The sequence below is a fragment of the Xiphias gladius genome, chromosome 19, assembly GCF_016859285.1.
Source record: "Xiphias gladius isolate SHS-SW01 ecotype Sanya breed wild chromosome 19, ASM1685928v1, whole genome shotgun sequence".
Taxonomy (NCBI): Eukaryota; Metazoa; Chordata; class Actinopteri; order Istiophoriformes; family Xiphiidae; genus Xiphias; species Xiphias gladius.
The window spans coordinates 3,321,331-3,335,464 of record NC_053418.1 but is presented as its reverse complement, the minus strand read 5'-3'; the positions used below and the strand labels follow the sequence as shown (position 1 = coordinate 3,335,464).

General features: G+C 42.2%; 1 protein-coding gene across 1 annotated transcript in view; it reads left to right on the top strand.

Moving 5' to 3' along the window:
* wdfy3 (WD repeat and FYVE domain containing 3) overlaps positions 1–14,134 on the top strand; it is a 90,952-nt gene that overhangs the window by 18,719 nt on the left and 58,099 nt on the right. Inside the window, exons 7-13 of the mRNA XM_040154624.1 lie at positions 387–573; positions 682–848; positions 3,820–4,299; positions 5,204–5,314; positions 8,818–8,873; positions 10,895–11,166; positions 12,571–12,768. Of these exons, the coding sequence (XP_040010558.1) occupies positions 387–573; positions 682–848; positions 3,820–4,299; positions 5,204–5,314; positions 8,818–8,873; positions 10,895–11,166; positions 12,571–12,768 (1,471 nt within the window). The remainder of the gene's footprint in view (positions 1–386; positions 574–681; positions 849–3,819; positions 4,300–5,203; positions 5,315–8,817; positions 8,874–10,894; positions 11,167–12,570; positions 12,769–14,134) is intronic.

Genomic DNA, 14,134 nt, shown 5'->3' with positions numbered 1-14,134 from the left:
CAAAGGTTTCATTTGAACTGTCAGACATGTACATTGAGAATCATGTTCTCTCTAGTTTTAGAGGTGGAAAAAAAGAATGGCACGTTTCGGAGCTACTTAATATTTTCCACCTGATGCTGATTCTTTTCCTTCTTGTAAAACCATGATGATAGTAAACCCTAGAGCAGATATGCTTTCAGGTTTTCAAATTACAACATAAAACTTGATTTGCCAACATTCTTCGTTGACTTTAGGTGATAATTCTCCCTTTGTAAACGAGTTCCTTTAAACTAATTCCTATACCTTCTGTCACATCAGTCACATCAGTTCACCAAATTCCCCAGAAATTCTCCTCCCCCTCTTTCTTTACTTCTAACCCTGGCTCCCGCCAACACCTCCATCCACAGAGAAGGAATGCCTGGCCACATGTGTTCAGAACATGCAGCAGTCTGATGATCTCTCCCCACTGGAGATTGTTGAGATGTTCGCCGGCCTCTCCTGCTTTCTCAAAGACTCCAGCGACGTGTCACAGACCCTGCTGGATGATTTCCGGATGTGCCAGGGTTACGCCTTCCTCTGCGACCTCATGCTCAGGTACAGCCACGGTCTTCATTCCTACAGCTCACGTACTATGTTTCCTGAGATGACTACTATGAGTGCTATGTTATATGAACTTTCATACAAGCTTCTCTCCGTCTCCAGACTGGAACAGGCCAAAGAGGACGAATCGAAAGATGCACTGAAGGACTTGGTCAACCTGGTCACCTGTCTGACCACATACGGGGTGACAGAGCTGAAACCTGCTGGCCTGACAACCGGAGCCCCCTTCCTGTTGCCTGGCTTTGTTCTCCCGCAGCCTTCTGGGAAAGGTGTGTAAATGGTGTTAATGGTAGCAACTGAATTTGGTTTTCTCTGAATCTCTCCGCTAAAAGAATTCTCCAAAGAAGGAATCGAAGACACGGCAACAGTAAATGTTGAGGGAGTGAAGATGTTCTCTCCCTCCCTTATCAAGGATACAACCCAGTGATTTTCTGATCGCAGGCCCACATCTTAAATCTATGGAGTACCACCACCTCAGTTTGCCCAAAGCCCCGAAACGAGAGGAATTACTTGTGGAAAAGTATTCATGTATACCCCAGATGCCGTATCTCCCTGTCAGATCTTAATCCCTGAAATGACTTTGATGCTTGGCTGATCCCAGTAAGATTAACCTGTTGACAGACACCATGGCAACTCTGCTGCCTGTCACAGTGCTGAAGATGAATGCCTGTAGCATCCTGCATACAAATGCGCTCTGTGGAGTCCAGAGATGCTTTAGAAGGGAAGAGGAATTGTCTTGAGCCGCATGTTTACTTCTACTGCCTAAGAACCTCCCCCCCTCAAATGGTACCCTTCTGAGATACTCACAAAAGTGTATAGAATAAACATGAAAAACAAATATGCCCACAAACTGATTAGTAAAGGTAAGAGTGAAAAAATGAAATAAAACAGCTATGAATTGGGAGATGAATCAATTCCATTTCTAATATCAAATATTTTAAAAAGATTTCAGTTTTAAAAATAGTTTTATTCCTCCTTCAGCACCAAATATGCTGATTTCTTGTTGGTAAATATTTATCTTTACATGACTGTAAAATACAAAAATCTTTTAAGATTTAAATGAGATGCATTATTGTAGGAATTATTATGAGCTCTTCTTATTCTAGGGACCACTTTTGAAATGGCTTTGATCGCTGTAGTGTATTCTGGTCATATACATCCATATACTGCTGGACGGTTCTTCTTCTTGTAGGAACTATAATCCCTCCAGTCCAATGCAGCATAAGTACTTGTAGGATGTTTGTACATATTTGTTATTATACCTATAATGTCTTATGGGCGTTGTAGAAGGCATCCTGTGTTCTTGAGCGTGTAATAAAGTTTTATGAATGTATTCACAATTTATTTAACTGCCTTCTTTAGTCTGCTATAGATATGGAAGCCAAAGGAAGTGTTAAAAGCTGTTCACACTCATCAAAAAGAGGGATTATTCTTCCCTTGACTTGCGTTCCTTTACTCATTTATCTATGTGCTATATTTAATTCTGTAACTTTCTTTCTACTTATTTACACTATTAACTGACTAATTAATTTTAATCCCAAGTAATTTGAAAATACTATCTTTTTTCTCCATCGGTTTCATCGTTGGTGTGCTTGTGTTTTGTCTGGCCCAACTCTTTGCTTTTAGGAAAAGGACAGACGTGGTGAAATGTTTCTGTGTGACAGATTGTAACACTTCTAGTACCTTGGCTTGTCACCTCCAACGCTGCAAACATCAGAAAACACTGTTGCCTTTTCCCTGTCGACAACACAAACAGTCAAACACACACACAGACGCAAACTAACCTCATACACCCTGGAACTAACACATTTTAGCTCTGCTGCCTGTTCTACCACACACACACACACACACACACACACACACACACACACACACACACACACACACACACACACACCGCCACCTAAAGAGAACTCCAGCTGTCTGCAAAAGTCATTACCATAAGCCATCGTGGTGTGAGGGTGCGCTTACATGCCCTATCAGCCCACCACATTGACTTAACAGCTGTGTGTGTTTTGGTGTTTGCGCTCACACATTTCACTGTCACTTTTCTTGTATGTGTTCCTACACGTGTGGGTCGTACTTAGTGGCGGTTATTTGCTACTATATATTCGCTTTGAACATACCGACGCCTGAAATATTTATTACATTTTCCTTTTTTTTGTGTTATTTAGCCCCAAAACAGCTGGGAGATAAGGAACTGAATACTAAATTCTTGATATCAAATAAGGATTTTTTTTTTCCCACGATGCTTTATTACTCCAGCGCCAGCTTGAAACTGGAGACAATTCATTAAACAATAAAAGGCATGTGTGACAGAGACAAGGGATTGTGTTAAAGGAGCAGGCCATTAATGCAAATTGTACCAGTGGACTGTGGAGTGTTACAATCAGATGTGAATCAGCAGTCTAGAATAACAGATGTCAGGATAAGGTGAGAGTAAGGTTAAAAAGACAATTTTTCGTCTTTTGTCTTTGCATTCATTCAGAAAAGACTGGAGGAGACCTTTTTTTTTTAAATAGAGCTAAAGCTCTCTTGTGTGAAGTGATGTGATTGTCATTTTTAGTAATGGCCAACAGGAATTGAATCCTTTCTTATACAAAGACCATATAAAACCCTTAATGAACTAGAAACACATTAGTCAACAAACAAATATAAGGTTTAGGGTTTCCTTTCACCAAATACTGGACTAAATACTGTGAAAAGATACATAACTCCCCTCCAGACCAACAATGCTTTGCATTGGGACATGTTAGTTTCATCTTGTGTGACCTCAGAAGGGGTCTCAGATATCGGCTCTCACTTCAGGGAGAGGTTTTAGGGCCAAGGAAACTGTTTCTGCATTGATGTATTGAGGCCAAAAGAGGCATATATATTTAGGGGTCTGAGAAATGTAAATGTGTCAGTTTCCATCTGTCCACATTTTAATGTTCGGTCTCTTTCTGTGTCTTGATACTCTCATGCCTGAAAATTTGTCTTGTAGGCTGTGTCCAAATTTTGATCAAATTCTCAAGTTTTTTTGTTTAAGTCATGGTTACATCCCTTTTGCCTGTCAGGACAGCAGGTTTTTACTTTGGACATCCTTGATTGTGCTGCAGTCAAGGTTATCTTGTAATTCTTATTTGATTTAATTAATTTATCACATTTTTTTCATTAAACATGTTGATCAGTCATCCGTATTTGTCTTGTCATAATCAGAAACCCTTTATCTTCCCTACCGTTTGCTGTCTCTTCTTTCAGGCCACACAGTGCGTAATATCCAGGCCTTTGCGGTGCTCCAGAACGCCTTCCTGCGGGCCAAAACAAGCCGCCTGGCCTGTATGCTGCTGGACGCCATCGGGAACATCTACGCAGCGGAGCCGGCCAACTACTTCATCCTGGAGTCGCAGCACACCCTGTCGCAGTTCGCTGAGCGCGTGGCCAAGCTCCCCGAGGCCCAGGCCAAGTACTTCGAGCTGCTGGAGTTTGTCGTCTTCAGCCTCAACTACGTGCCATGCAAGGAGCTGTTCAGTGTCAGCATGCTGCTCAAATCCAGCACGTCGCAAGCCTGCAGCATCACAGCTGTCCGGATGCTGCTGAAGCTGGCCAGGCATGACCCGGTGTTCAGCGACGTGCTGCGGGAGGTCGGCCTGCTGGAGGTGCTGGTCAACCTGCTGCACAAGTACGCTGCCTTGCTCAAAGAGCCGGCCACGCAGCAGCAACCACACAGTAATGACCAAGGTGAGGAGCATCGTTGGTGGATTTTTTTTTCCTGTATTTGTGATTACTGAGAATGAGCAGAGCAGACTGTTACAGGGCTGCAGAACTGATCGCACCTCCTTGATTTGATTTTATTTAACTTCTCTCGAACTAGGCTATAGTAAGGACAGGAAGTTGAGTCACTCGCCATATAGCATGTCCAAAAGGAATTTAGAGATCCAAAATGAAAATAGAGTAGATCACACATGACTAAACACAAAAAAGGAATTTAACACTGTAAATTCTTGCTAAATGCCAAAGTGACCTTGATCACTGCAAAAGCTCACAACCCTCAAATCAGTTAATGGGAGTTAAAGGAGTAACTTAACGCCACGCTGAAAGCAGGTGTGTTGCACCTGTAACCACACCCAACAGTGATGTCACGGTACCACCCTGACACACCCTGGTGTACAAACTGCAGGAAGGTGAGAATTTAAACCACTGAAGGTCGGCAAAGCCAGGTTTTTGTTTACTGCTCTTTGAAGATCATTATGTACTCAGGTTGGAATTATTTAAACCGTTAGTAGTCTTAAGGGGAAAAGGACCAATCACCAGTAAGTTAACCTTATAGATTAGTAAATGCGTACAAAGATGTCGAATCATCAGCCTCCAGCAATGACTAAGCCCACGACAAAAGGCAAGTCAAAGTTGAAACTGGCATCAACAGTATAAATTCCAAGACTTAAAAAAAACAAAAGCAGAACTACAGGTCTGACCTGGAATGCACTTCCACTACATCACAACCAAATGATAAAGCCATTAGAGCCAAAAATATGCCCTTTATTATATCGTTAGTGTTCCACACTTACAGCGTGCCTTGCAGCCCCGCATGATGCCATTTAATGCCAATCTCTCATCTCTTGCTTTGTTTCCCCTTTATCCGTAGCTGACTGTAAAAACAACACAGTAGCAGAGGAGCAGAAGCAGCTGGCCTGGCTGGTGATGGAGACACTGACCGTGCTCCTGCAGGGCTCCAACACCACCAACACTAACGCAGGTAAAAGGCGCGTCATGCCGCACGCAGGCTCGGTGGTTCCTCAAAAAAGTGTGAAAAAGGTCTTCAAGTGTGTATTCAATCCAGGCGGAGGATATATTTTTTGATCATGTGGCGATAGTAATAATACTAATAACAGCCTTACACAGGGTTAGGAGACACAACAGGACTTCATGTCCCCTGATAATGAACTTTCAGGTACCCTTTTTTTTATCATGTAGATATGCTTTTAATAAAAGAACCTTCTTAAACTCTTACTTCAGTCAATAGTACAAACAAGAAAAAAGCTTTAAAAAGACCTCACGTTGAAGGATGCTCATCTTCGTGGCGGTAAAAATCTTCCACCGCGTCGGGGGCACAAATGGCCCCAAAACTGCGGTACACTCGAGTACAGAACATCCAAACTGAACACACACTTAAGCGATGGCTGTTGTAAGGCCACATTGCAGCTGCGGGTGACTTGTTTTATGCTGTGCAGGATGTCGAGCAGGATCGGGATCAGTGAAGGACACACATTACCCAGTTCCTATAGAACTACCGATGACACACAAACTGGACCTTCAGGCTTTCATTACGCGCGTCGAGTTTGACCTTGAACGCTGATGACACAAACGTATAAAATCACTCACTGTGGTGATTTAATGTGGCCCAAAAAAAAAAGGCAGAATGCCCATTTGTGTCTGCACGTGTCTACCTTACTGAAATGTCCTTGAGTAAACACTGCCTCTCGCATTATCTCCAGGGCTGCTGGTTCGTGACCTCTGACCTCCCCGTTGAGGGGGAGAGGAAAGAGAATTTCCCCCCAGGGATCAATAAAGTATCTTATTAAAATTCCTCAGAAATCCCTCTCCCTATCAAATCACCTAGTCCCACCCTCTGTGTGTGTGTGTGTGTGTGTGTGTGTGTGTGTGTGTGTGTGTGTGTGTGTCTCAGTCAGCTGTAGAAATGTGATTTGTCACAGAGGTAACCGACAGGCTGCGCACTGACGGCTCAGAGCTCTCTTCCACCTTGATGATGACTGGTCGCTTTCGTCAGAAAGAAACACCCTGATGCTTGTGATATTTGCAGCACTCCACCCTGACACATTGATTACATTTACATTTAACGCTGGAGGCTCTCCGCTGGCAGTCCTTATCTGAAGAGTCTTGAAATGAGTGCCAGCGTAGAAAGAAATTCAGTGCGTCACCAAAATGACAAGAATGCACTTAAAGACGTCCAGGGTCAGAGTCGCAGATACTCATCAGTACACAGATTGTAATATTTAAATTTCAGCTTCCTCAGATAAGCTTGAATAAATATCACCAACATTACAAGACACCAGTGATATAAATCCAGCTTTGGGGGTAACGTTTCATCGTTACATGTTCAAATGCCTCTTATGACATTCACATGATGTAACATAAGACACAAAGCTCAGACCTTCACAAAGACTCCCATGCAAAGAAACCTTGTGAAGGTCTATGAAAGAAGCGTCCACCTCCCAGAACGGTCATGTAATGAATGAGAAAGGAATGCAAGCAGAGGTCAGATGTCGTTTTGAATAAATGGCACCGAAACTCAATCATCATTTTCATTTTACAAATAAGCATTAGACACATTAAAAAGTTGTAGAAATCGATAACAGTATTTAACGGCGAGTCTGTAAAGTGTAATAAGAGGTGATTTAAAAACAAACCCAAAAAAAAAAACCTGGGTATTTCACACTTAAGGGATCCTGACAGCAATCCAGCAATATTTCTTTTGTGCTTTAAAGTAACACTTCACTGAAAATCTTCTTTTTTATCTTTTGAAGATCAAATAGTAACTGTCTGTAGGCTTGAGAGGCGTCTGTGAAAAGTTTGTACCTTTGTGGAGGACGGCGGCTGTAGTCAGCTTAGATTCCCAACAGCTCAAACGTATTCCAATAGAGAACCAGAGTCACGGCAAAACACGCGCCGAGACATCCGGAGAATCGTCTCGGACCACTCCGGCAGCGCGATCCACTTCTGCACCGTCCACACGCTTAGTGTGATTTGCTAATAACTTGCTAAATATAGGGGTGAAACTATCGGTCACACAAGTGATCAATAAGTCCATTAACAGCGTAACATGGATTGATGGATTTAGTGTACTTTAGCTTTGTTGTGGGGACAATATGAGTTACTGGTTTTGTAACAGTCCACTGAATATACCCAATCCCAACGTTGTGGCGTATTTCCTTGGGGAGGCAGTCTGACGTATGGGCAGGCAGCTGGTTTTGTAACAGTATATTCATCATAACCAGAACTGGTGTCCTTGTGTTTAGTCAAAAACATAAAAAAAAATAAAGAAAAAAAAAGATATCTTCTTTCTCCTTTCTTCCTTTCTCCTCCTCCTCTTCGCCTCCAAAGCCCTTTTCTTTTTCGTTGGTTGGCACCACAACAACGAAGTACATCATCCCGAACGTCAGTGTCGGGAATCATCCCATCTCATGCCAGCTGGCCAGTGGTTCTGCCGCCCAGTGATGATGACTGATGCCTTATGCACTGGGCACCCGCTCCAGTCTGAGCTGCAGTGAGCCTGAGCTGAAGAACACAGTGCAACACACACACACACACACACACACACACACACACACACACACACACACACACACGCACGCGCACACACAAAGTGTCTCGTAACACTTAAAGATGATTATTTCAGTGTTTTCTGTTCATTTTCTTTATCTCAGTATGATGTACTACTGTCAGCTGGTACATGCTGATTATGTATTTTGATGTTATATTGGTTTTCTTTTAAAAAAAAACATTTTTCACATTAATATATTTTTTTTTTTTTACTGAATGTGTTTCAGTGTCGGAATTGTTGGTTTGCTGTATGTTTGACAGCCACCGTTCGCTCTGTCTCACTATATTATCTTAACAACAGCTCTTGGTAAACATGCAACTGCTCATTTTCGGAGCCGCTGCCATCAGTTTGATTAATTTGATGCTTTGTAGTTAAGTGTAGCTTGGGAAGAGGAAACCTTCAGTTTCAGTGAGGAAACCGAAGTCTAATTTTAAAATCATTATACATTTGAATACAGTAATTACTGCAAACCAGGGGCACTGAGTATTAGGTGCAAATAAAGGCATATACACACACACATTCTCACACACACACACACACACACACACACACACACACACACACACACACACAAAGAGGATGAGAGGATGGCGGCTCGTTTTTTGAAGCATAATTGCATTTTCAAATTACGCTCCTTCAGACGAGGTAATTCTCACGCCTTCTGAAGGCTTCGCCTGGATTAACCCGTCAGCATTTTGCTCCTATTTCACTAATCAGGGATTTTAATTAGGACCCTCAAAAACCTCAAGACTGCAAAGAACTTGTATCAAATCCAGTTTAGGAGCAAAGTAATATTTTTCCTCGCTCTCCATCAGGGTTTATGTATCGTTGACGGTAACGCACTGTAGACGTGGATCTTAAAATTAAGATGATTAGCCTTGTGAAACTGCACAGTTAACCCTGTAATCGCTCTGCAGGGGACAGTCTAACCCTGACGATGTTGCGTCTAATCCTCGAGGCCTCAACAAGGCTGGTAAAGTTAACACCCAACACCTAAATCTTAGTCACAGCCTGGTGGTAATTTCCCGGCTTGGAGGAGAGGAAGAGGATGTCTTCAACATCCTGTGATTGGTTTAAAAAACCATTGTGCTGAGTCTGAGAGTACGCTGTTGCTGCAGGAAACAGCTGCCGAACAGTGGCACAATGATTCACTGTTTATACTTCTCTTCACTCTACTTCTTTTTTTTTTTCACTCAACCTCCACTGGGAGACATTATTTTAGCTGAAGCTACCCCAGTTAATTTGCTAGATACATAGAGTGTACGTATAATGATCACTGAATTCATGATTGCCGTTGTAGTAGTGGGCAAAATGGTGACCGTCCTCTATCAGGGCATGTAGGTGCAAGTTTATATAGTGCTATCAGTATAACCATGATATTGTCTGTTTTATGGAAATGTAGTCAGGAACCCCGAGCATGGAAGGTCATTATTGATCCGTAGAAATAGTTGTTTAACTAAAAAAGCCTTGAAAAAACCTGGCAATGGACCTAGAGCTAAGATTTTTTCGTCTTATTTACAAATTGTCCATGGAAAAAATAACCAGACAGGAGACTGTGTTTTTCACTTGAATCAAATAACCTGAAAAATGACTACATTTCTGCAGAAATTCTACAAAAATACCAAGTTTGCCATAAACGATTTCTGCTCACTGACTGCAAACATTACCCACAATGCCCAGTACATCTAGAGATACTTAAGGGATATTTACCACAAAATATTTCGTTAAATCACTGACAAGTTTGTACAGTCTCACAATATATATCATCTAAGCCAACACTAATTTATGGATTAATGTTTTACAGTACTTATAGCATCTTAAAGTGACATCTTAATGTATGAGTTCACTCAATTTGTAAAAAATCCATATTTTCTCAGTTATCCCTCGTGGTTTCCTGCCTTGGACTTAGTTTGGGTTGTTTCTTTGGAAAACTCAACAATAACATGTGCTTCCCAGAAACGGTGTCCCAACAAGTCCACACACCTTGCTGCCAATAGATTTCATTAAAACCTCTGTTTACCGAAGAGACACTCCCCACGAAAACTGCTTACATCTTGTTCTGTGGATTGTCCAGGAAAAGAGAGAGACTGTTTCTGGAAAGAACATCTCGCTGTTGGGTTTTTGTTTCAGCAAATCCATTCACCTCCTTTTCAACGGAGTGTTTCTCTTTCCTGACGTACTGATAATCTGCCAATTGTGTTGTCTGGAAAGGCAGGTGGTATATGTACATGTTCAGGAAAAAAAAAACAAAACTCATCCCATCATACAGTATATGATTTTGTCCTATAATTCCAACATTTTTTGTGTCAAACAGAGAGGTTTGAAAGGTAATGCTTCAGGTTCAGGATAGAAATAGCTGAAAATGAAAAAAGTACGCAGTGCTGTTGAGCTGTTTTCACTGACAAGTGCCTTCTCTCCACTTCACCTGTGTCGTTCAAAAGCGTCATCTGTTGCTGAACCCGGACGTTTTCTCCACTTTTCAGTTGCTAATTAAAAACCTGGCCTGCCGCAGTCATTCCATGCTCTCAGGCTGTTTTTAGTCCCCAAACTCATATCTAGGTTACAGTTTGATGTTTCAGTTAAGTTTTCCAGTCGGTGCAGTCAGCCAAAGAAAACCCTGAGGGGCTCATAAATATGTCTCATTGCGAAAGAAGAATGACAGGAAAATGAGCTGATGAATAGAGACACGACTGAATGAGGTGACAAAAGCTGAATGAAAACTCAAGACCTGAGAGGAGAATTGAGTCACAAAAAGCAGGCGAAATGAAGTGAGCTAAAATGATGCAGAGAAAGGGAAACAGAGGATGTGTGACATCTTCAGATTAAATTATGCGACAGCTAATGTAAGTTGAGGGAAGCAATATCAAAAACAATTATTCTCCTTTTGTTTCTTCGTAACCGGCTTGTTATTTATGTGAAATAAAGAATATTAACTGTTGTGACTCGAGGGGACTTAAATGATCTGGCTTTCCCTTCCTCTCCTCTTTTCCCAAGGCTTTGTTGGCGGTGTTGCGCGAGAGTCACCGCACCCGGACAGTGTTCCGCAAGGTGGGCGGCTTCGTCTACGTCACCTCTCTGCTGGTGGCCATGGAGCGCTCGCTGTGCCAGCCGCCGCGGCACGGCTGGGAGCGCGTCAACCAGAACCAAGTGTTCGAGCTTCTGCTCACCGTCTTCTGCACGCTAACCGCCGCCATGCGCTACGAGCCCGCCAACTCACACTTCTTCCGCACAGAGATCCAGTTCGAGAAGCTGGCTGATGCTGTGAGGTAAGGTCTGTTCGCACGGATCTAGTAATACCTGAGCTCTTCTTGCGATTTGTATTAATCGCCAGAGGAGCTCAAAGAACATCTGTGCTCTTAATCCTCTGCAAAGCTGCCCTGGCCCGTGTGAATCGGCATATTTTCTTTTCATATTGATGCTTTGGCTTTTTCCTTGAAAAAGAGTCGAGTTGAAGAGGCTGTAATTCATTAATGAAAACTTTGACAGGATTTTGGGTTCAATTCAAGTGAGACTGGGGTCCACCAAGCTGTTTAGTATGGAGGCGAACTTTGTTTTTTTCATTAACTGTTAAATAATTAAGAGAATTTACTTAAAGTTTCCCCTGTACAGTTTTTTTTTTTTTTTTTTTGAAACAAAGTTATGTTTACGTTTACTCTTTCTCACCAAAAAACATTGTGTATCCTTGGGGCCTAACAAACGTGTCCAGTTTAAATCCATTTGTTCATATCTTTCCTCATAAAACATTTGCAGAGCCAATGTTTGGATGTAATTGAATCCCCCATTGTTAACATACTTCTTTGCTTGCTAGCGCTCTTCCTATTGCCTTCGTGTGGGCATTGCCACATTTCTTGGTGTATTACCGCCAACAGCTGTTGAAAAGTGCAGAAAAAATCATCACAACTGTCTTATCACATCACCCTCGTATGTGCAACAGACAAACAAAACTGACTCTCCAAATCATTGCCTCACTACAACTGGTAAAAAAAAAACTCCACTTTTTAAATTTCACTTACTTAAGTTTTACAGGATATATTCGCTTAATTATTAACAAACTTTGAGCTTGAAGGAACATTTTTGATCACAGAAATAGTAGTTTGACTAAAAATGCTTCTCTCAAGGTCCACTTACTAGCTTTCTTCTGTAACTGTCAGTCACAGCTTCAGGCCTTCAACAGTGGATGGAGTTGTCCAAAGTACTTATTTTTTTAAAACTTATCTTTACCACATAACCAAGGTTCCTTAATTCACACAGTAACATCTGAACCATCTCCCAACTAAGATATGACTGAAAGCCCTGGAAGAAATCTAGTAAGTGGACATTGAGTTAAGAATTTATTTTTTTTGGTCAAACTATTCAGACTTTGTATTGTGTGGACACGCTGCACTGAACATAGATGTGGCCGGCAAATTCCTAAATCACAAAAGGTTCCCAAATAATTGCAGTCCAGTGCCGACAAGGGGCTTCATTTCCTCTGCTTTACTACCATACTAATGTAATGTGGAGGCAGGATGATGCACAAAGCCACCTCTGAAATGACCGTTGTGTTTCTCATCTGGTGGTTTTTGCATTGCAGGAAAAGTCACAACAGCACAAAAGTTTTTCTACTCATGACATGTCCTTTTGAAAAGCGAGCGGTCTCGATGTTAACTACTCTGTCCGCTTCTCGCCAGGCTGCTGGGATGTTTCTCGGACACTAAAAAGCTGGGTCCTACAGCCGTGTTCCCCTCCAACGCTCAGCCTTTCCAGAGGCTGCTGGAGGAGGAGGCTGCCCCTGGAGGCTGCGCAGGAGACAGCGTCTGTCCCACACTCAAACACTGCAGCAAGCTCTTCATCTACCTGTACAAGATGGCCACCGACTCTTTTGACAGGTCAGTAGATTACAGAAACTGGACATATTGAAGGACGTTTAAGTAACGTAATATACAGTCTAAAATTCAGCCCTACAAAGGAGTGATCAAGCACGTTTAAAAAAACTGCACATTATACATCTGTGATTTCAAAGGTGTCCTCAATATACTGTGTTAGGAAATAGGTTCACACTTGTAGAGTAGCAGCCATATTTTTTGGAAACCTTACCTCTCCTGCCCACATAGCCAGCAGATAAACAGCAACGTGCTCGGGTTTTGTGTGAGGTAAGAGCCCGTCAGTAGCGTGTAGGTATTGCACACTTTGGTGTATTGCACCATAAATCAGGCCTGAAGTGTCAAATGCAACTCGGAGGCCATTGAGCTGATAAATGAATTAGGATGAAAGCGTAGCTGTCAAGATGCTGTCAAAAAGAGTTACTGTGTGACAGTGGGTCAGTTGGTCCTGAATGTAGAGTGTCAGGGAGCCTTTAGCAGATTGCAGCCACATGTTCACTGAGAACATTTCTTTTTCTTTTTTTATACAATCCCCAAACATGTTGGAGTGCTAAAGAAAACCCTCAACTTATTTCTCTTTTTCTCTTTAGAGACATTCGTGTTCCTTTTAGCCTCCTTTGAATCTTAAGAGAACCCTCTGTGAACCTTCTATTTTTTCAAATTTAAGATTCAGGATCCAATTTATTGAGCCTGGGGGGGATCAACAGAACAACAACACTGCTGTACAAACAAGTATTTTTCAAGTGACCTAAAAAACAGTCTGAGCTTAAGCATAAATACTGAAGATAGGGAGAAATGCTGATATCTTCAATCTGTGCTGTTTTCAAGATATGCAGGATTTACTTGATTGTTTCAGTTCATCTTCTTTAATTTAGATCACATAAATTTCATGTGATTCAGTTATTACTGTCGATGACTTTTAAACAAAGTTAATTTGCTGCATCTTACATCTACATCTTCCGTTCAGCTGCTGATGTGCCCATTAGTTACAATAATAATACTAAAACATGGAAAGCAGACAGAGATGCTGGTGAATGCCACTGCAAAAAACTGGCGGCGCACTCCAGGGAGTGGCATTCGTAGGCGGAGAACAGTCAGGTGTCAGTCAGGTGTACCGGACGTGATGAAGCAGGTCCACAGCTTTGTTTATCTCAGTCCGGTCGTACAAGCAGAGCCACAGCTCCCGCCCAGCCGAGCGTCCGCTGATCCGGCTGCACAACCCGGTACAGTTGTCATGAGGCCAGAGAGCGTGAAATCAGTCTAAGTTCAGAAATTAACGACTATTGTGACACCATAGGACACAGCAGTGTTTAGACTGTTTTGATGCTGTTCTCAGTGACCGGACATGGTGACCACTGCAGTCGGATCAGTT